Raw genomic sequence first — 21,390 nt, 5'->3', positions numbered from 1 at the left:
AAGCAAGATCCGAAATTGCACTTCTGTAATATTAAGCAACTGAATCTTTGCAAAAAGCGGCAGAGTGGCCGAGGAATACCGCGGTTTCACTCTGTAAGACGCATGCGTGCGAGCTTACATCTATGGGTTAGCATAACAGAGAGCTAAGCGGTGGAGCAGATAATACAGAGCATGCTTCGTTATCTGCGTCCATCGCTTACCCGCCGAGAATTTAGTTCACGCAACGGACACACAGATCCGACGGAACCGAGCTTCACCAGCCTGTCCCAGGCTCTTCGTTCCGTGGGCCCTCTCAGGTTTCTCTCTGTATAGAGCAAGATTCGGGCCAACGCCATCATAATCAAAATAACAACAAATGTCGCGACTTGGTGGGGATTCATCTGATTGTTAAAAGTCGCGGGGAGGGAGTTCGCCCAACGTGACGGCTCCAAACAGACGACTTTGTCGCAGGCACGTTAATGTAAGCAAGAATTGTGACGTCAACGTCGGATCGTTCTGCTTTCGTCAGGGATGAGTAGTTTTGAAAATAAGTTGTTTGTGTATTTGGCTTATGGCTAGCCCGCCTTTAGTTGGTAGGGTGGGTGCAGATTGCTGCCGCGGTTAATAGAACCCGTGTAACAAAACAAAAAACAATAACAATACGGATATAACATAAAGAGAACAGCGGTGTCGTCATAGTTCGAATTATCTAAACAGCTTGGGAAATCGGACAGTAATTTACGGTCAAGAAGCATTCGTAGTTGTTACAGAAGTCACGAGGCGAAAGGTGATAACAAAAAGGTTTCGCGTTAAAATGGACGCTCTAAGGGAACAGGTGATGATTAATCAGTTCGTTCTGGCCGCCGGGTGCGCCAGGGAACAGGCGAAACAGTTACTGCAGGCTGCTCACTGGCAGTTCGAGGTGAGCTCTACTTCCATTTTTCATTAATTATTTCTCGTCTCGGCCGCCGAGGCAAGCCACAGTAAGTAAACAAAACACGCACGACGACGACGACGACGATACGACGGAGTAGTGATAATAAAATGGCTGCTCTTCGTTTACAAGTTTATCTTGCGCACTTTCCCCGTATCTTTAAACAACAACTCGCGGTTATTATGCGGCTACCATTATCATTTCACCCGCATGTGATATAAATCGATAATCGGCAAAAACCCGGCTGAAATTCGCTGGTAAATGAACGTCTAATTTTACCACGGATTCTGCGATACTATTATGAATATGTTGTAGTTAGTAACGTTATCGTAACTATTCGTGCTGACGAAAAACCGTTATTTCGCGATTTTGGAACTGTTTGAAATTCAGTAAACCGTAATAAAACAAAAGACACTCATGTTTTGCAATCTTAGTTCCTTCAAAATCATCGTAAAAATAAGAAATAGTGATATTTTCGTTCAATGTTTCCTTACGGTAACGCTACTAACTTTAATGTCGTTATTTATGTACCATCTTTTTCTTTTCTATCACACATCCGCCGTTGAAGGTAAACACTAATAAACAACAATCGCTCGTTGCTCGAATCTTTTGTCACCAGGCAATAGGCCGATTTGTCATTTTAAGAGATCGGAACAGCAGGAAATTGGAACTCAGGTCGCGATGATTACGTACGCATTTCGTAACAACGCCAGTCGGGTCTCAGATTGAATAATGACCGGATTTCAACCAACTGATGATCGTTTCTGCTGTAGAACGGAAATAATTTATTCGTAACATCGCTACTCAGCTTTTCATGCCGCTGACCAGTCTCTCTGGCATGTCTGTTTACCATTATAGATTATATATTTTCGGGCAGACGGGTGACAATGGTCTGTGCCAAACCAGCCTAGTAAAAAATAACTCAACTTGGCAGGTGGCAAAATGCCATTTGCGATTATTTATACTTAGTCTATGCTAGTGTAGCATAATCGGAATGAATTCATTTCACTAGACGGCTTTCGGCATTTTTTGTCATTCACTCAAGTCTTTTTTTAATTCGTATCTATGTCAATTTTCGTTGTCAAATTTATTCTTTTATCTGTCCAGTCAATGACATTCTTTTATCAAACCGAAGTTATTAACGTTATCGTAACAATTCATGCTGGGTAAAAACTGTTATTTCATGACTTTGGAATTGTCTGAAATTCAATAAACTTTAATAAAACAAAACATACTAATATTTCGAAATCTTGGTTCCTTCAAACTCATTGTAAAATTAAGAAAATAGTGATTTTTTCCCCAATGTTTCGTTGCTAACTTCAGTCTCGTAGTGTTAGAAGATAGTCTTATTTTTAATTCGCTCCACCTTCTACTCAACCTTCCACCCCGACGTGAAATTAAATCTTCTAAGACTAGTAGCGAGTAACTTATTTCTCATAACTGAGTCAATTTTACCATAAAATTGTCAGTTTCAAATACCATAATATGTTATGTATTCCTATTGTCTGGTGATATTGTACAGACTGCTCTACTTAACTGCGGCAACAGTGATATTTGCTTCGTTACAAACATATCTTAGAACTTATAAGTGCAGTTATGTTAATGATTCAACACATGCATGAATGTTTTAAATTTTAGTCACCACATGTTACAATTTTGAAATAAAATGATTGTTTCTTGTAAAAACTGCAAACAGCTAGGGTTGAAAAAAAAAAATTAAACCTATACGCAATGTTGCTCATACATAGTAGAATAAGAATCTGAATTGCATCTGAGTAACATTTGATGATCCTGTATTTAAAAAGAAACAAGGAAATTTATACTTTACATCCAAATTAGGAAAGATTGTTTTTGTTTACAATTTAAAAGGTCACTCTTGTTATCAAGAGTGATAATATTTTTTGCATCCTGCATTAAAACATCGTTTTATGAAACAATGAATTGGCAAAATAATTATTAAGACTGTACGCAAGCCAATTGTCCTGCTTCCAATCAATTTCTCCGATGAAGTCTGTGGTGTAATTTGAACATCTATTAATTTTGTCATTTACCACCTATGGTAACTCAGATTCTAATTTTGTTGTAGCTAGATTACTGAGAATGTGCTCTTTATCCCAAAGGTTCATCATTATTTTACAGGTTATATAAGTTTGGAAAACGGATAACTGTGATAATCAAGTATCTTTACGATGTTTGTCAGTTCTTTTTTCTACATTTATTTTTTTTCTGAAATCAATCGTGAACCAAATATTTTGTGATTAGATACTAGTGAGGTTTGTAAAAGAAACATACTTGTAAAGAGTATTGCTGTTTGAAAATGCTCCAACATGCTGTAAATGATCATTAACAGCACACATAAAGCGAACCATACTGATTTTACAATCACAATCCGTTCAAAGTGATTCTTTGATAGTAAAATATTGATTTTTTACGATGTTGTGTAATTTGTGAAACATTTCGTAAGGTTATATGAAATAATCAGTGAGATTGTAATAACACGTAGAAAATATTAGAGATTAGTTTTTTGAAATCAGAACATTATCTTGTTCACACCTTCTTAGAGAAACGCATAATGCAGCTGAAACAATGTTTTTAAAACATGTATTTGCACAATATTCAGGTTATAAAAATTATAGACAGAAACTCTCTTAGTAAAAGTATCAGTAATTCATTTTCATTGCAATGAACACATGGTTAATTTTATGATCTGCTTTACAATTTATACTCTCTAAATTAAAAACTTTTTCACTCTGTTCACTTATTTTATATTATATATCAGCCAATATTAGCAACTAGTTTTCATGCAATAAACCTTTTTAATAAATCTTTGAAGTCACTTTTGCTTTACTTTTGCACAAAATATTATGCGCTTTCACCAATTCCCAATTTAACAGCATATATTTTTGTTAATTTTGCTTCAATTCTGTTTACAGACAGCGTTGAGTATATTTTTTCAAGAAGCTGCTATACCCTCGTGCGCTCAAGGACCAGGAACACATTTTGGACAGGTGAGAAATAGGATAGAAATAAATAAAACTCAAATACAGGATCAAAATATGTTTTATATTTGCCTTTCACACAGAGTACATATTTCCATTCAATTCTCATTTTCTTTTTTTACTTACTAATCTTTCAGATCACACCATGCAATACGCCAGCTACACCTCCAAATTTCCCAGATGCATTATTAGCATTTTCTAAAATGTCTGCCGGAGACAAAACGCCGTCTGGTAAGTTATAACTAATGAACTTGTTTTCTGGAGTGTCTGGTCTGATGTTTGAAAAAACAGTTCTTTTGAGAAACGAAAAGTTGGCAGGCTTAGGGATCGGCTTATTCCATTGTAAAGTGCGTTACTAAACATGATTAGATCAATTAATCACTTTCTTAAGACTCTAAAAATAATTCCAAGGCCCGAGAGTATTCTAATAATAATGATAATAATAATATTAGATAAGACAATGAAATTGTTTTACAATTATCCAGGCATGTCTCCGAGCCAGAATGGGCAAGTACCTCATCAGCACCCAGGTGGCAGGTGTAGTGTTTCTGGTACACAACAACAAACCAGCCAATCTTTTGAACTCGGTGAGCCACAGAGATAAAACAAACCTACCAGCGTGCAATTTAAATAAAAGATGTAATAAGTAATACAGTGATCGTGTTCCATGATTCCTAAAAAAAAAAAAATAGGATGCAGATCATCGTCGGAAGAGTTTTATTTTTTCTTCTTCTTTGAGTGACGACTATGTTGTTGTCAGACTATCAGATGCACAGAGTTCTCATTTGCAGGGGGATGGTCCGCCTGTCAAGAATTTCATTATAGTCATGCCTGTGTGTGTGTGTGTGTGTGTGTGTGTGTGTGTGTGTGTGTGTGTGTGTGTGTGTGCGCGCGTGCGCGTGCGCGTGTGTGTACCGGGCCAATCACTTGAAACTTGAAAATCAACTGCGCAAAATGTGTACGTTTGAATTTTCAAAGAGCATAAGCATTAAATTCCGACCGTTCAACTGCATCCACGCTAGAAAAAGTTTTACAGCTGAAACTCAGGATGGCCAGCCTGCATGAACAGCCGATAAAATTTGTACATTGATTTCCAAGTTTCAAGAGATTGTCCCGGCATATATACATGTGTATTCAACACCATAGATACAGAATTTTATCTCCAATCAGTTACATATCTAGTTCAGCAGTGTCAGCTAATTGAGAAGATGTTTTATCTTCTTTTTTCTTTTCTACCTTTCATTCTAACTAGGCTTCCAAAAAAACCAAAACCTGCATTAATTTTTTTTTTCAATTCTATGGTATGACAAGGAATCTGAAAAATTCATTAGTAGTCAAACTCGGGGTCAGTTGATTAAACTTTTTTTTTTTTTTATTTTTACTATGGATATCTTGAATTATTAAGAAGCATTGCCGCCCTGGTATTTCAAGTACCTGGAGTTCCTATTGTATTGAAAATGCAGCAATCAATAGATCTTATTCATTATAGTTTTATGAAAAAACATATATTTTTTTAAATGTACATGATATCGAGCGTCAAAAGTGTTGAAAGTGTTAGGTTGAGTTAAATTGATTAAATGGTGAAGAAAACGCATGGCCACCCCCAAAAATGAAGAAACAAAAAGAAAGAAAAACCTAAAGTACAAGGAACTCGTGTTACTGAATATGTACGTTATTCTCTCAGAAACACTGACAAGTCATTGCTGCCTGCATTGAAATATAGTTACTAACTGATATAGCATACTTATAGAGTAATTCATATGGTTATTGAAATACATAATTCACAAAAAAGTAAATGATTTTAATCTATCCACGTCTTATTTTTACTTTAATATACATCGCTGAGTTGAATTCGATGATCAGGTTATTTTTGTTGCGATACTTCAAACCTCTCAAACTTATTTAATGAAGTGACATGAAAATAAGAAGTGGAGGAAGAAAATAAACAAAAGTATAAACTATTCCGTATGGGCGAATAAAAGTTTAATCAACATTTGCTATTTTTTTTGTTTTAAGATTTTTTTCTGTTGATTTTCAAAACAATTCAGTGAACTATGATCCATTGTGACTTACATTGTGAAATAGTATAATTACACTGATAGCAGATCTTTCTTTCCATCTTTGTCTCTCTTCTTATTGTTCTCAGATTGATTGATAATAAATAATTTAACTGAATGCTATAGTTGCAACGAGAACAGTGCTTTGATGATTCATACCGAGGAAAAAAATGAAAATGAAACGAAATAAGCCCTATTTATAACCTGAGGTTGAAATGCTTGGTCATACGCCAATTTGCTAATTATAAAACCTTTAGAAAATTGTCAAAATCTTTGGTAATAAGGTTTATACCAGTAATCTACATGACAAAAATAAATCAATACTATCAATTTTGAACTCTGAAAAACTGTAATATGTAAATTAGCACCCATGAATACGCGTGAAAATGAAATGAAGTGATATTTTGAGTTATAAAACCATTTAGAACATCGCTTTAATCCTAGTGGTGACAAATTTAATGATTAATCATGTAATTCTTAAGTATAGTCATCTACTCAGATAAGACGTAATGATTACATTTGTGAATTGCGTCAACATTGCAATTTGATTTGCCGGACTTATGTATGGAGCTATAAATTAACGACTACAGTTAACTGCTCAAGATATTTCAATTTTTTTTCTTGAGTAATGCAGCTCGATTGCACTACTTTTTATTTATGAAAATAAACATGTAATTCTGCAATCTATTTACCATTTCTTAGACTTGTTCGAAATGTCATTAAAAAAAAGTTATTATCTGATACTGCGATTCGTGTTAGCTAATGACAAACTGAGTCTTTTGTCCTCATTTGCGCCAGCAGTATTCAAATTTTAGTTTCTTATTGTACTAGTTGCGATAAATCATTGTGATAGTTTTTTCCATTGAACAATTATGAATACCCATTATATCATATACATTTGTGTTATTTGTTGCTAAGATTTATTACTGCCATAATTATTTAATATTATTCTAGTGCAGACTTACGTAAAGGTAGTCGTTTAGCACAATTTTAGATGACCGTGCGTCGACTGATGATGTATCATATGTATAAATAAAATTGGAGACAATTTGACCTAAAAAGTACTAAAAAAAATAGTAAAAAAAGGTAATTTTGTTGTCAAATTAGTTTTATTGTTAATGTAATTGTATAATGTATTACTTTCATCGTGTAAATTATTGTTTCAATAACATGTAGTGAACAAATGAAAATCTTAATGTATATTACAGGTAACAAAAAAAAAAAAAACAAACAATTGCATTGAGGAATCTTATATTGTCAATAGTTGAGTACACGTTTTAAATTATCAGCAGCTTTTTACGTATGGTTATTATCTATTACTTCAATTACCTACGATCTAGTAACTTTGGTATTTGTTACATTGAGCAAGTTTCAATGAATGTAAAAACTGAAAACTGTCGTTAAAACCATCTTATGACAATAATGACACTTGGCATGGATCAATCTTATCTCTGTATCTTAAGGTTCTCAAATTTTTATGCTCTCATTTTAAAGTGTTCATTTTATTCCTTCTGATGGAGTTTTTCCTATCATAAGTCTATTGGTACGGACATATACACGTGCACGCGTACATGAACTGGTCATGTGAAACAATAATTACTTATTTTAACAATACTGAAATCAACAATTTTCATTAGCTGGTGTTGGTCATTCATATTTTCAGACACAACTTCATTTATTATTGAAATAGGATTCCAGTTGATTAATTGCAATAAATAAAATAAAAATAAATACAAATTTAAAAACAGCCATCATAGATTAGAATGATAGCAAATTATGTCAATACTTAACTTCGCAGTTTATACAATGGGCTCTCTATATTGAGATTTCATTTATGCATTGTTTTTGGATTTTTCCAGTGCAAATTCGTCGAGTTCGTCTGAAAAGAAGAGAAAAGTTGCATTTTTGGAAACACAAATGTGACCAATTGTTTCTTCGTGCTTTGTTCTTTCAATTTATTCTCCATTCGTCATATTTCTATATTTATCTTGAGACATTTTTAACGTTATTAATAATGAGATTCTTTTAATCAACAATCGTCGTTTATAAAGATCCATGACAATTGTGTTTTGTAATTTGAAAGTTTTGCTCCTACTTTGTTAAACGTAATTGCATACGTTATCTATGTAAATATTTATATTTTAGAGAAATAAAATGAAGTTATTAAGCAATGTTTTTATCAAAGATGAGCTTTAATATTCCCGTTGAATAAAAATTTGTCCTCGCATTTAAATATACATATTCTATGTGTCATGTAACTGCTTACGATCGTTTGAGTTTATTATTATTATCATTAACGATAATTCATTTAAAATTTATGATTACAAAATGATTATAATTATTAAAGTTTTTGTATGCACGCATACATATGGGGCTTTCCACGCTAACTCAGTAAACAATTGACCATGACATTTTTAATTTCACCAAGGATATTTTTATACGTTAGTACAACCCCTGAAAAGCTTCCAAGAATTTTTTCAAATTTTTTGAATCGCTCGCTTTTACCCCATGATTTAAATCTATCTCAAAAAGACCCAAATTGATTTGTGTGAAAAAAGAAAAACAGTATTTCGTTTCCAATTGGAAACATTTTCACGCAAGATTCAGAGTGAGACCTCGTTTTTTCAATATTTTTAAATAATTTTTTCTATTTTTTGAAACGTTTATTCTATTTTCATATCTGTTAAAAATCTATTATAACACATACCGCATATCCGATTTGATTACTGATTTTTCAAATTGTTTCTCCAGTTCTAAAACACACTCACAATTTTTTTCAACATTTTTTCCCCAACACTTGGAATTATTATTTCCCACAAAGATTGTTCTACAAAAATTTTGAAAAATATCGAAAATGTATTTTAGAACTGGAGAAACAATTTAAAAAATCATCAAATCTGAGATGCGGTATGTATTACAATAGATTTTTAATAGGTGTGAAAATAGAATAAACGATTCTAAAAATATAAAAAAACTAGGTTCCACTTTGAATCTTGCGTGAAAATGGTTCCAATTTGAATTTGAATTTGTTTTTCAATTCCGGCATACATTCTATAGAGATTTTTAGAAATTTCAAAGAAAAAAATTAGAAATATTTTTTCTCTTGTTCCATAAAAATGAATTTAGATATTTTTAGACAGATTTAAAAAATCTTAGGATAAAGACCAATAAGGACGAGTGATTCAAAAACTTTGAAAAAATCTTGGAAGCTCTTCAGGGCTCGTACTAGCGTCTAAAAAATCTTTGGTAAAATTAAGTAAATGTCATAGTCAACAGTCTACTGAATTAGCGTGGAAAGCCCCATACGTACGTGACATTCCCAAATGGCTGAGGAAATAACTTGGGCCACTCAGGTTGTCGCTCCAATTCAATTAGATTAAATTCCATTATTTCTTTGTCGTGTAATAATTTCATAATGTCTAATTCCACATTCGGTACCGGATCAAAACTAAAAAGTGTTTAAAAGCAGTGCAAGGTTTATTTTTATCTGTCGTCTGTTGTTATTTCAGAAAAGCTCACAAAATTCAAATGATCTTACGTTCGATTTGGCGCTGCAGTCTAACTTCTGATTGCTCGTAAGGTTCGGCTGGCTTGACCGTCAGATGGAGCCACGGCTTGAGTTATTTTCCCTGCCATTTGGATTTGCATTTCATGTATGCACAGGCACGTATATATATATACATAATGCTTTTATTTCAATACGGTTATACGTGAATACCGGCAGGCAGATACGAATACTTGAGTCAGTTGCAGGGTTCAGTCTCCTGTCAGTAGGTTATCCGTAAGTATGTTGTTTCTACATATTTACATCTTGATTTTATATAATTCTATTGCAATCATTACACAAATGGGTTCTTCAAAATTATAAGTATTCGCCACTTAGTAAGCAGTATCATTGCTTTTGTTCTCTTTTTTGTTCTTTTTCTATACTCACTCGTCGTTTGCATTTATTTTTAAACACGTCCGCACTTTGTTCCTTTAAATAACTTTCGATAAGATTGTGCTCAATACAGTGCAACAACAATAACTGTTTTGAGTGAGTTATTTATACATGTAATACTCATTCCAATTGTACATGCATGAATACGTGCGCAGTATGCATGCAACATGGTGTTGTGTTGAAGTTATTAACGTTATTGTAACGATTAATGCTGAGGAGAAACTGTTAGTTCGCAATTTTGGAACTTTCTGAAATTCAGTAAACCATAATAAAACAAAACACGCTCATATTTCTCAATCTTACAATTAGTTCCTTTAAACTCATTGTAAAATTAAGAAAATAATCATTTTTTCCCCAATGTTTCGTTACGATAACGTTACTAACTTCAACCTAGTTTGTAAACGGCTTCTTGTTTTTTTCTACATTGTTTCGTGTTTTTCTCAATGTGTCTACGAATACCAATGACTATGACACAGTGTGAAGTCGGAAAAAAGAAATCTTCAACTGGAATTTGAGCTTTTTCTTAATAATCTTATTATAAGATAGAGTTCATATTACAAAAGATATTTTTTCCAATTCGCTATTCTTAATTGAATCTTATGGTATTCGGTTTCTTTTTCTTTTAAAATTTATCTTGTGCGTTTGTTTCTTTTTTTTTTTTATTATTTTCCACCAAGAAATAATAAATAACTAATGATTTAATAGTTTTCTGAACAATCGAGTTTCGCTCGAATCATTGAAATCAATTTTGTTTTGTTTGAGAATATCTGTATTTATGCAGAACCTTTATTTTTTTCTCAGTTTCGTCTGCTAAATTTTTTTTTTTTAACAAATTTCAATTTTATCAATCATTTTCTACTCATATTAAAAGTTCAGATTTACCATGAACAAATGACTTATTTGTCTTGCAATTATCACAGGTAATATGTTATAAAAATAATAATGACCAAATTATTCTATTTATTTGGTTGAACTTGATTTCACGGCAAATGAATAAAACTTACTTACAATTAAATCTAGTGAGTTTATTTGTAACAATTCATATGGAACAGACTGGCAATGAATTAAACAGCATTTGTTACCGAGAAAAATGATCATAATCGGTACATCACCATGGCAAACAGAACCATGAACGAATCCTTCTTGAAGTATTTCAGAAACATGTAGAATCTATCAAAAGATATTACAGTTTTTGAGCCAAAGACATGGCAAAAAAAGATAAAAATTTAGCTAGGTAGGGATAGGAAAGATATCCTGATTTTGTATGAAAACCCATTTCAACCTAGAAATCTCAATTTTCATCCACAGATTGGAGACACGAATAAAATGCCGTACGAGGAATCCCTGATTCCCAACTCGAAGAATACAAACTATAAGAAAAAAAATATGGCAAAGTCATTTGCTTTTCAACATAGCATGTTCCATTATTTTAAGCCACTTGATGAAGAGGAGGAAGATCCTAAGCCCCACATATCGTTGAAGAAAAGATATGTACCCTCTCTGACAGTATTCACAAGGGTTGTAATGATCTCATTTGTACTGGCCAGTTTGTGGTACTTGATGGCCATGCTGTACGGGTTCGTCACTGACGAATCACTGGGAACTTATACCGAGCAGGATGTTACGGGTCAAAATATCCGCGCTGATGTCTTTCTCGAAGATAGCATCACTTCCAACCTAGCTGACTCGTATTTTGACAACTCTCATTTGGAGAGTAGAGGGAGTTTGGTAAGAGATTTCATTCGCCGAGAGCCGCCGTCGGACAAAAAGTGTAGGAACATTCCTAAGGTATTGCGATTTGATTGCTATCCTCAAGACGGAGCCACCAAATTGAATTGCGAGAATCGTGGGTGCTGCTGGAACCCGCCTGACCACGTAAATTGTGATAACGATAATTGTTCCAAACGTGTTCCATTGGATGTACCTTATTGCTATTATCCGGAAGATTGGACTAGTTATCAATATTTCAATATGACACCGGATGGTAACGATTTTTCAGGCCTCTTAAGGATTGGGGCTAAAAGTTCTTACAAAAACGATATCGGCATTATAAAAATTGAATCTACCAGCTTGACTGATTCCATTATTCGTGTGAAGGTGAGGCATCAAGTTACTTTTAATTTATTTCTATGCCAGTGTTGTACAAAATGATCGATATTATTATTTAGATGAAGATCAGATTATTTATATAAAATTTACGTAGATAAGACGAAAGATAGTTTATCATGCAATTACCTCCCTAAGGGATAAGATTATCATTATTTTCATCTAGATAGTCAAAAATGTAACAATGAAAATGGTGAATTCTTATTACATTGAGAGTAAAAAAGAACTTGCTGCAACAAAATATTTCCTGGAATAAAGTAGAATTTAGTGTGAGTAATAAAATATGTTTTTGCTATCTACAAAAAATATTTGCTTAGCTGAACTATGTCATTTTTCAGATTCGTAGATTTCGAGGCGTTTGTTGCTGAGAGATGTTTTTATTGAATTATTTATTTTTGCAAAATCACGTCAAAGTCATGATTCTGAATGGCGTTGCCTCGATTGAAAAATTAAAATGCAGTTTATTTTATCTTAATCCTGTGAAAAAAAAATTAAGTTGTATAGCAGATTTATCTATACAACGACGACAGACGAACTTAACTCATATTATATTATCTGTATAAGATGAAAAATGAATTGATTTCATCTCAGCCGATTATCTTGAATAAGTTTATATAGATAATGTACTGTTTTTTAAATTCGTGTTTTAACATATTTTTATTGCTCATATGTTTCGAATAATTATTTATTCGGTAATATTATACTTGTATGATAGATCTCGGACCCTGACAATGCTCGTTACGAACCTCCATGGCCTGTTAAACGTGATTGGAAAAAGTTGCCTAAAAAAAGTTCAAGCCCAAAATACATTTTTGAAATTGATGAGTCAAAAGCTGGGTTTGCGATCAGACGTGCATCGGACAAAACAGTTCTGTAAGTTCTCTTTTCACATATTTTAGAAATCTATAGATATGTATACTTCAAGAATGTTCAGAGGATGTATTTTTCGAAGTTGAAGGATTGGTCGCACGAGGCACAGTTTGAGACAGTGTGTAATCGTGGCTTGTTTGTGAGTGTAACTCATTACACTCCTGTATTAAGCCATTTAGACCGGACCCGGCCAATCACCAGAAAGATATGAAGAAGTCATATATTTATATGCGAGAAAAATTCGTAGAGAATGCAAATTCGAAAATTTCAGGTGACTTAAAAAGTGAAGGACGGAGCCAGGAATCGAACCTGGTGTTATCCTTCAATTTCTACAAATACACGGCACACGAACCAAAACAAGTTTCGAATACAGGTGATGAAAGAAATTAATGACATTGTAGTCAGGCGGCTAGGTGGTCTAGTGGAGTCAGTCTCCGGTAAAGCATCTCTAGAAACCAGGTTCGATTCCTGGCTCCGTCGTTAATTTTTCAAGTCACCTTAAATTTTCGAATTTGCATTATCTACGATATATTTTTCACAAAATTCTGTGGTGGTCATTCACTATTTTTACAGATTCAATTCTATTGGAATAGGCGGTTTCACATTCTCCGATCAGTTTCTTCAAATACATTCAATACTACCGTCTTACAATATCTATGGCCTGGGTGAACACAGAAATAATCTTAGACTAGACACTAACTGGCAATCATTCACGATGTTTAACAGTGATCAACCTCCTACAGAAAAGGTATATTTGCCATGAAAGATTGTACAACATTAAATTAACTGTGTCAACAGTATTGCAGGGTATGTTTTGAATCACGTAGTAACTTTTTGAATTGTTTTGAACAAACGGTTCATCGCTAACAATTCTGAAATCAATTTCTAAACTGTCATACTTGCAGCATTTACAAAAATTAAGGCAGTGCAGCTAGTTAGGTAATTCGGATTATTAAAGTTTTTCAATACGTTTCATTGTTCTCTCCGCTTGGCTTCGGTATTGTGTTCATTGACCTTTAATGTTGAATACATTTTACGAAAGTCAGAAAGTACAAAAATTAGAAAATTCAGTAAATTACCAATATCAGGCTTAGTTGGCAAATCAGGCAAACTCTTTCTAAATTTGAATGGCTATGGCTGACTGAAAATTGAATATTCAATTAGTTGTTTTTACAGATATTTTAGATTCGTTACTTATTATTTCAGATGAATTTATACGGTTCTCATCCATTCTATCTTGTAATGGAAGAATCTGGCATGAGTCATGGGGTCTTATTCCTGAACAGCAATGCTATGGGTATAATTATCTCTTATCTAAATCACTTTGATGGTAATATGAATAGCGACAATTGGAATAGAATTGTGTATTTTCAGATGTTATTCTACAGCCAGCTCCGGCTATAACTTTTAGAACCATAGGTGGAATATTCGATTTGTACTTTTTCATGGGACCTACACCAGCAGATGTATTGAGGCAGTATTCCGAAATTGTTGGAAAGCCTTTTATGCCACCATATTGGTCTCTTGGCTTTCACTTGTGCAAGTATGTGCATTTAATTTTTGGACTGGTCAGTTCTTTTCATTAAGGGTATGCGAATAATTTAATTCGAGTTTGAATATTTCAATTTCTTGAATCATTTGATTCTTATTTTACGTACCTGTGACAAAATATCTGAATAATTTTATTGGAATCTCTAACATACAATTTTTAAAAATTAATTTTGTTTTCTGATTTGACACTGATTTTAAAGTTTTGTTTCTGAAATTTGGTTACCGTTAAAATTTATTGACTTATTATTATAAAATTTACTTATTAATTTTATGAAATTAATTTAATTAATTTTTTGGAAATTAACTTTTCATTTCCAATTAAAAAGAATTTTGACTAGCGCACGTATCATTTGACTAAGTATTTTACAAAAAGTAAACAGAAAATGGATAATTTGAGATTTGAACCGCATAATATGAATAATTCGAACACTTTTATTCAAAGTATTCGAACTATTTGAATACTCGCATATTCGATTCGCTTTGATTTGATCACTATTCAGACGCCCCTGTTTTTCTCCAAACTGAATTTTTTTAATTATATTAAATTATATTCGCAGGTATGGTTACAAAAGTCTTGCCGTTACCAAAGAGGTTTGGAATCGTACACGAAACGCAAAGATACCATTTGTAAATAAATAATACCCTTCTAAAAATAACTGTATAATATATCCTAGTATTGATACTGAAATATATCTTATACTCTAGGATACCCAGTGGAACGACATAGACTACATGGATCGCAACAATGATTTCACTTACGATAAAAAGGATTTCAAAGATCTGCCTGAGTTCGTTGATGAACTTCATTCAGTGAGTTTACGCTATTCATACTTTCGGTCTCCGAAACTGCTATTCAGTTATTGTCAAGTTGTAAAATTCCTTTCAGGTAGGTATGCACTACATTCCAATAATAGATGCAGGACTGTCTGCATCGGAAAAACCAGGTGAATATCTGCCATACGATGAGGGCTTACGAGAGCGCATATTTGTGAAAGACTCTGCAACAGGTCAGCCTTTTGTTGGCAAAGTTTGGAATCTGGTTTCCACCGTGTGGCCTGACTTCACGAATCCCATGACCAGTGATTACTATCTTCGCATGCTGCAGAACACACACAAAATGTTCGCATTCGACGGGATATGGATCGTGTGTATTTTACTTATGAAGATAAATGGATATCTAGAATCGGTCCAAGCTATCAAGCTTCATTATTATTCATTTATAAAACTTGATAGAAGTATAATGGCTTCTCTCTAATTTAAGGATATGAATGAGCCATCCAATTTTTATAACGGTCGCGTCAATGGTTGTACGAAAAACGATCTTGACTATCCGCAATATGTGCCGAATGTTAGGGGCGGAATGCTCGCGTCCAGGACATTTTGTATGGATGCTCAACACCACTTGGGCTTGCATTACAACCTTCACAATACCCACGGAATTGGACAAGCAGTTGCTACAAATTTGTAAGTTTGGAATATGATACAGTCGATTATTCGAATGTCAGTCATCCGAAATGTCAATTATACGAATAGTGATTTGATTTTTTCGAAATATCCATCATCCGAAAGGTAATTTGGTTTATCCAAACCGCCAATCATCCAAATGACGATTCGGTTTATTTGAAATGTTGGTTCAGCGAAAGATAACTCAGTTTAAATTTTCAATGTTTCGACTGACATGAGTTTGCATGCATTCCGTTATTCAGTGTCAGTCTTTACTCGCCTGCAGACTTGCTATAAAAAAGCGAGCCTCGATATTGAATCTGTTATTTTATGTACATGTTCTATTACATTCAACGGATTAGTGTCTTTTTTCACACTGTTCAGTTATCCGAATGATGCCTGGTTCCAATTAGTTTGGATAATCGACACTACTCTACTCACAGTAGTTGATGATAGTAAAAACCCATAAGAAAATGATTATGATATATTTGCGCTATAAATTTGTGGTATCTATAAAGATTCTGAAGTTTCTCACTGCAAACACTCCGATCAATCTGTTATGAACTATTTTCAGCGCCTTGAAATCAATCAGGAATAAAAGACCATTCATAATATCAAGATCGACTTGGGCGGGTTTTGGATACTATGCAGGTCACTGGACAGGAGATATACTGTCAGACTGGTAGGTCATTATTGCCACATAATTATTGATACTGTTTATATTTTTTTAATTAAAAAATACTGCAAAAGGTGGGTTAGTTCATTTATTCATCTTTTCTTCCTAGGCATGATTTACGAATGAGTATTCCTGAGGTATTGAGCTACAGTTTATTCCAAGTACCAATGGTAGGTGCGGATATTTGTGGCTTCCGTGGTAATACAACACCGGCTCTTTGCAATCGTTGGTCGCAGCTTGGTGCATTCTACCCATTTTCTCGGAACCACAATTCTGATGAGTCAATTGTGCGTATTGGTTAAGCTTATGCTACCTATTTGAAACGTAAATTCAACAAATGAATCACTCTTTGTATTTAGGTACTTCCTTGAAACTTCTGCGCACGATAGGTTTTAACCATGTATCAAGGACTGAAATTATCGTTGAAGATTTTTTTACTGATTTTGATGCAGCTTAAATGTTTTCATTGTTTTTCGAATACATCAATAGTTTTACTTTTTTTTTACTTTCACACATACTATATCTATGTCTAGAATGATAAATCTGAAGCCAAGCATTACTGATTTTTAGCCTCAAGATCCAGTCGCAATGGGAGACTTGGTGGTACACTCAACCAGAAAAGCATTGATGATCCGTTACAGATTCTTACCATACTTGTATACGTTGTTTTTCAAAGCTCACAAATTCGGCGATACCGTAGCGAGACCTTTGTTCATTGAGTTAGTAGTATTGGCTAGCATTTCGATATACCCAATGGCCTTTTATTGATTAAAATAAAATATTTGTTTCAGATTTACAAATGATAAAAATACGTACGACATTGACAAGCAATTCTTGTGGGGAAGCTCTCTTATGATTATACCTGTGTTAGAAGAGGTATGTTAAATTAGTAGTAAATGAAAACTGTTGAGCATTAATTTGAAGAGCTTCTCAGGAGTACAGATATGCTACGACTGCTAATAAGATCAAATAGTACAGTAACTTTCTTCTGCATATCGATGGTCGCGTAGAATAACCGGCTATCTCGAGTCAGGCTTGAAAAACCGGCTATCTTGAGGTTCGCTTGGACAACCGGCTATCTCGAATTAGGCTTGAATAACCGGCTATTTCGCGTTTGAAATGTTTCGGCCGCAAATCAAGTTGCTATCACTGTCCGGCTGAATACGAAATTCGACAGCGCCTCACAAAATTCATACGAGCTTCGTTTTGTGAATGTAGGTATTATATGCTTATATACTGTAACGTGGATTTTTCCCGCTCCTCGGTCACTCGGAGAAAATGGGCGAGAACTTACCGTGTGCACAATAATTTGGCGTCCACAATGTACCCTGGATCTAAAAACAATATCGCGAAGTTTTGTTGGGCGCCTGGCGTGATTAACACGCCTCAAAATCATTAATGCGCTATACCTCGGGCATATGCTCGATAGCTCAGTACCGCGGAAAGGGGAGGGGTAATTTTTGGAGAGAGAGAGAGAGAGAGACACTGGAAATACACACGCTATTTAATGACAGAAGTAACATAAAATTTTATATTTCCCAATAGCGGTGATACAAAAATAAAAAAAATATAATCCAAAAGTCGCTCATCGCGATGCGAAAGATAAACAGAAAATTGCACGTAACCTACTCTATTTCTTACTCTACTGAGCTCGCGGCTCCCCAACTAAAATGTCACTCAACGATCACAAAGTCTTCATACGCAATTTTAAATTTGCAAATTCGCCATTTCTTCTCCATGGCGATTATTGTTCGAAACCGAAACTAAAACTAATTATTCGACGGTGCGCCGTCGGGCTACCGAACAGACGGCGTCCTTAATCTCACTCGACTCGGAGCTTCGACGCTACCGCGAGCTGCCCTAAATCTAAATGTGACAACATAACTTAACCTAAAGTTTATTTCCTACTTATCTCAACTAAACGAATCCGCAAACGTTACTATATTTCAAACGCAACCAAAACTCAATACTCAAACTTCTCGTCTCAACTGCTGCTCAACGCAACGGCAATTTCGACTATACATCACCCCAACTCGACTAAACACTATCTTAACTAAACGGTAACTTACCTAAGCGCAAGCACCACTAAATTTAGCTTCATCTAAATACAAGCTCCAGGTAACACAACTCAATTTACATTATCTTAACTAAAGGGTACGGAACTCAATGCAGGCGCAACTAAACGTAACCTAAACTATACGCTATCGCAACGCATCCGAAATCAAACCTTCTCAAAATCCTCCAAAACGTTATCCGCTAATCCGAGCACTCCAATTGGGCACTTCCCGACCTACTCGAGAGGTGACACTGAAAACCCCAATAACGCGGCTCGACCCGGTACAGCGAAATTCGGTTATACTTGATTTCACACACGAGAGAGACTCAACTAAAACCCGTGACTCTACTCAACTTTCTCAGGAACTCAAAATTTACTCTACTCTAACACGCGTACTCAGGCTACGGTCATCAAGCAAAAGAATCGGCAAAAGAATTTCGAGTACTTTTCTACAACGCAAATCCAAAACGGCTATCCGTTACTCGGTAAGCCTTTTCGTAATTATGCTCGAAATTCAAACGCGGGGATAGAAGCAGCGCTTACCTTCAACATCCTTGCAACCCCCTTTCCATTCCCCTCGCGATTTTTGGGCGACTCCATTACTTCGCGAAACTCCCCAACATGTGACTACTTATCACGACCGCCAGAACTAGAGTGATTTCAAAAACCTACGACCTGCCGCAATACGGATCTCGATACGCCATCCCATACGTGACGTCATACCCACAAGAATACGCAATAATCGATCCGTCATCGATTTCGTTGATCGCGTAACTCGACGCACACCTTCAATAGCATCGCTGCGCAGAACTTTAAGCTAGATCGCAATCTCGTCCTCCGCGCAGCTCTATGACGTCTTGGCGGTGAGCGTGGTGCTCCCTCGTCGCTAGTCGGTCCGTCGCAAGTTCGCTAGTCAATTGTTGGCGGGGTGAAGGGGGAGAGGCTGCGGCGCGCCGGCCGCCAGCAGGAATCGCGTCCACCTTGGATTCCCGCGATGCGGGAATCTGCGTCGGCTCCCCCTCCGCAGCCTCGACATCCTTCCTTCGCAATTGTCGCTAGCCCGCCACTTCGCAATTTCCTCGAATTCGGTGTCGACTTCTTGCCTGATGCCGTTGTAGCTCGAAAAATCAAAAAAACGAAAAAACCTGAAATATCTTACGCTATTCGCTAAGGTGTCCCTTCTCGTAGTTTCGGATGCGTGACTCTAGTCCTGGCGCTCTTTTGCAAACACTTCGCGACTCAATTTCGGAAATTCCTAAATTTTGGTTCCGCCCAGGGTTCAAGGAGCCCCTTGTAACGGGCATTAAAAATGCCACGTTACAATACATCATTGTAATGCAGAAATGAAATTGTAAAGCATCAGGCGTATGTTGAGATGAAATTAAAGATTATCATTTCGGCATAATGACATTAAATGACATTATACCGAAATGATAATCTTTAATTTCATCTCAACATATGCCTGATGCTTTATACTTTTATTTCTACATTATAATTATCGAGACAACCATATAATACCTACATTCACCAAACGGAGCTTGTATGAATTTTGTGAGGCGCTGGCGAATTTCGTATTCAGCCCGACAGTGCTACCAACTTAATTTGCGGGCAAAAAATTTCAACCGCTAAATAGCCGGTTTTTGAACTTTACTCGAAATAGCCGATTATTCAAGCCTAATTCGAGATAGTCAGTTTTCCAAGCGAACCTCGAAATAGCCGGTTTTTGAAGCCGAACTCGAAATAGCCGGTATTTCAAGCCTGACTTGAGATAGCAGGTTATTCTACGCAACTGTCGATATGCTGTATTTTGCCAACCATGTTAGTCGAGTATTTATTTACGTAACTATTACCTACTTATCCATTATTAGAACAAGGTTGAAGTAACAGCTTACATTCCACGTGGATTATGGTACGATTTCTACACCAAAGCTTTCATGTTCTCAACGGGAGTCAATCACACCCTAAAAGCTCCGATGGATACGATACCATTGATGATTCGAGGCGGTTCAATTTTACCGGCACAAACTCCAAGCGTCACTACAACCCAGAGCCGAAAAAAAAAATTCGAATTACTTGTGGCGTTAGATGAAAACGGATTTGCAAGTGGTGAATTATATTGGGATGATGGAGATAGTCTGGGTGAATAACAATTTTTATTACCCGATACTTCGAAAATAAATAATCTTACGCTCATCAATCTATAAATTTTCAATTCTACACAGATTCGTTGGAGAACTATCAATTCAGATGGCTGAGTTTTACTGTCCAGAATCGAACATTGAGAAATCGTGAAGTTAATAACGGATATTTCAGCGGAGATATGATCCTTGGAAAAGTTAGTGTAATGGGAGTTGGGACTGTGGTCGATGCAGTTTACTTGAACGGAAATGAGCATGGTGATTTCACTTATGATATAGAGAGAAAGGTAGGATACAAATAACTGTATTTGATTTCGTTTCTTTCTCCGTTTCAAAAACTAATTATCATACACGTTCTCAAATTGTGCAGTACCTGAACATCACGGGGCTTGGTGTGGATCTGAAAACAAGCCTTACTCTGTCCTGGGTATTCAAGAAATAGGACGGATTTACCGCGAAAATATTCTTTAGCACACTTATGTGTAATATTTTTACCTTTTACAGTAATCTGTAGATAGAACCTGAAATAATATCGTTCCATTTTTTCAATACTTTTCGTGCATGAGTGTACCATTCTTTTACTTAATCCTGGCTTTTTCACAACCTTCGTTAGTACTGAATTTTGAATGACATGATATTCA

General features: G+C 35.2%; 1 protein-coding gene across 7 annotated transcripts; it reads left to right on the top strand.

Annotated features, from left to right (window-relative positions):
* The first annotated feature begins 155 nt into the window (after nt 1–155).
* Nucleotides 156–21,300, top strand: LOC107218358 (lysosomal alpha-glucosidase). Of its 7 annotated transcripts, none has more exons than XM_046745443.1 (20): nt 156–460; nt 3,847–3,921; nt 4,050–4,143; nt 4,398–4,499; nt 11,218–12,006; nt 12,731–12,888; nt 13,459–13,633; nt 14,092–14,182; nt 14,260–14,428; nt 14,994–15,063; nt 15,142–15,246; nt 15,323–15,580; nt 15,698–15,900; nt 16,454–16,561; nt 16,665–16,842; nt 17,126–17,274; nt 17,347–17,431; nt 20,480–20,750; nt 20,834–21,036; nt 21,120–21,300. In XM_046745443.1, the coding sequence occupies exons 4-20, from the start codon at nt 4,416–4,418 to the stop codon at nt 21,189–21,191; spliced, it is 3,168 nt and encodes a 1,055-aa protein (XP_046601399.1). In that variant the 5' UTR covers nt 156–460; nt 3,847–3,921; nt 4,050–4,143; nt 4,398–4,415; the 3' UTR covers nt 21,192–21,300. The 7 variants fall into 7 exon arrangements, with proteins under 7 accessions (XP_046601399.1, XP_046601400.1, XP_046601398.1 ...); XM_046745444.1 differs by lacking the exon at nt 156–460 and adding an exon at nt 908–962; XM_046745442.1 differs by lacking the exon at nt 156–460 and adding an exon at nt 989–1,170.
* The last annotated feature ends 90 nt before the right edge of the window (nt 21,301–21,390 follow it).

The sequence above is a fragment of the Neodiprion lecontei genome, chromosome 7 (assembly GCF_021901455.1).
Source record: "Neodiprion lecontei isolate iyNeoLeco1 chromosome 7, iyNeoLeco1.1, whole genome shotgun sequence".
NCBI lineage: Eukaryota > Metazoa > Arthropoda > Insecta > Hymenoptera > Diprionidae > Neodiprion > Neodiprion lecontei.
The sequence above is the reverse complement of the archived record's forward strand: the minus strand, read 5'-3'. Positions and strand labels throughout refer to the sequence as shown.

Coding starts and splice junctions, on each gene's coding strand:
- LOC107218358 (XM_046745443.1), top strand. CDS start 4,416: ATGGGCAAGTACCTCATCAGCACCCAGGTGGCAGGTGTAGTGTTTCTG. Junction 14,183..14,259: donor CCTGAACAGCAATGCTATGG/GTATAATTATCT, acceptor GTGTATTTTCAG/ATGTTATTCTACAGCCAGCT. Junction 14,429..14,993: donor CTTGGCTTTCACTTGTGCAA/GTATGTGCATTT, acceptor TTATATTCGCAG/GTATGGTTACAAAAGTCTTG.